Raw genomic sequence first — 1218 nt, forward strand, 5'->3', positions numbered from 1 at the left:
ACCGGTCCTTCATCGTCGATCACGTTGAGCCTGTCGCTGAACCGAGTTTCTCGCATAAGAACGGAGCAACTCCACTGCAGGTGGCGAGCCAACTTGGCCACATCGATATGGTGCGCTTGCTGCTGATGCAGTCAGCCACCGTGAACATGGCGATGCATGTACAGCTGAACTCCCCAACGACCGACGAGAGATGTTGCTCATGCGTGGCTACATCAGGACAGCGCGACACCTCTCCACTTGGCATCACAGATGGGGCATCTGGAGTAGTGCAATTGCTCTTGGACAAATCCTGAGGCCCAGAAGAAAGTACGATTGCCTCATGAGTGAACGACCTTGTGTATTTCGACTCTTGGCTCGGAATGGGTAGGACTGGTGGACACCGCGGGAGTTAGCACGGAGGCATGACCACGTGGCAATTATATAGACGGTCATGCTCATGGAAATGCACCGATGCCGACGGCGCAGACTGCTGTGATGCAGGAAAGGACGGCGTTGCCACGCATGGTGCGGACCCTCGCTGTTGCTTTGTTCATCAACAACCATGTTGATCAAGGCCAGGTGTTGTATCAAGCTGCTTCTAAGGGTACGTACAACTTGGACAGAGAGATGCTCGAAGACGGCGCCGAAGTCGATTGGAAATCTCAGGTACGTGCACGCATCTTGAAGCGACCGCGCTCAGACACTTTGCCCGTAGGGCGGCGCCACGCCACTGTACGCGGCTGCAATGAACGGACACACGAACGTAGTCATGTTGTGGGTGCTGTATGGCGCCGACTTGAATGCAAAGACCAAGGTGCGTGTCGACGGGTCGATGACCTTGCTCAATCCAAAGTCTTGCAATACCCATGTCTGTGGCGGTGGCCAAGGGACATGTGGACGTAGTGACTGTGTTGCAATGGCAGTCAAGCAAACCCTGGTGGGACAACTTCAAAGTTTTCGCACAGCGTTGGGTTGGAAGACTTACGATTCGAGCTGCGACGATCTGTGTGTATATATCGTGGGGCGCTGGAATGTGGCACAAGACCAAGGCAATCAATGTGTACATTAAACTACTTTTTGAGGCAGTCAACAAGCGGCTCGAGTTGCATGGGACAACCGTCGTGGTTGCTAAGTACATTTCGTCCACTCGCAACCAGCCCGCCTTCAGTGGGGCGAAGCAATATATCGCAGACGAAATTGCCAAAACTGCTTGGTCCCGGACGACCGACCAACCGCAGC

The 1218-nt window shown here is 54.2% G+C and overlaps 1 protein-coding gene across 1 annotated transcript; it reads left to right on the plus strand.

Annotated features, from left to right (window-relative positions):
* Positions 1 to 450: 450 nt before the first annotated feature.
* Positions 451 to 885, plus strand: H310_15322 (hypothetical protein; the record flags this gene model as incomplete). The annotated part of the gene is made up of 3 exons (XM_008883307.1): positions 451 to 645; positions 695 to 793; positions 883 to 885. 3 exons carry the CDS (start codon positions 451 to 453, stop codon positions 883 to 885), a joined length of 297 nt encoding a protein of 98 aa, XP_008881529.1.
* Between the last annotated feature and the right edge of the window lie 333 nt (positions 886 to 1218).

The sequence above is a fragment of the Aphanomyces invadans genome (genome assembly GCF_000520115.1).
Source record: "Aphanomyces invadans strain NJM9701 unplaced genomic scaffold supercont1.342, whole genome shotgun sequence".
NCBI lineage: Eukaryota > Oomycota > Saprolegniomycetes > Saprolegniales > Verrucalvaceae > Aphanomyces > Aphanomyces invadans.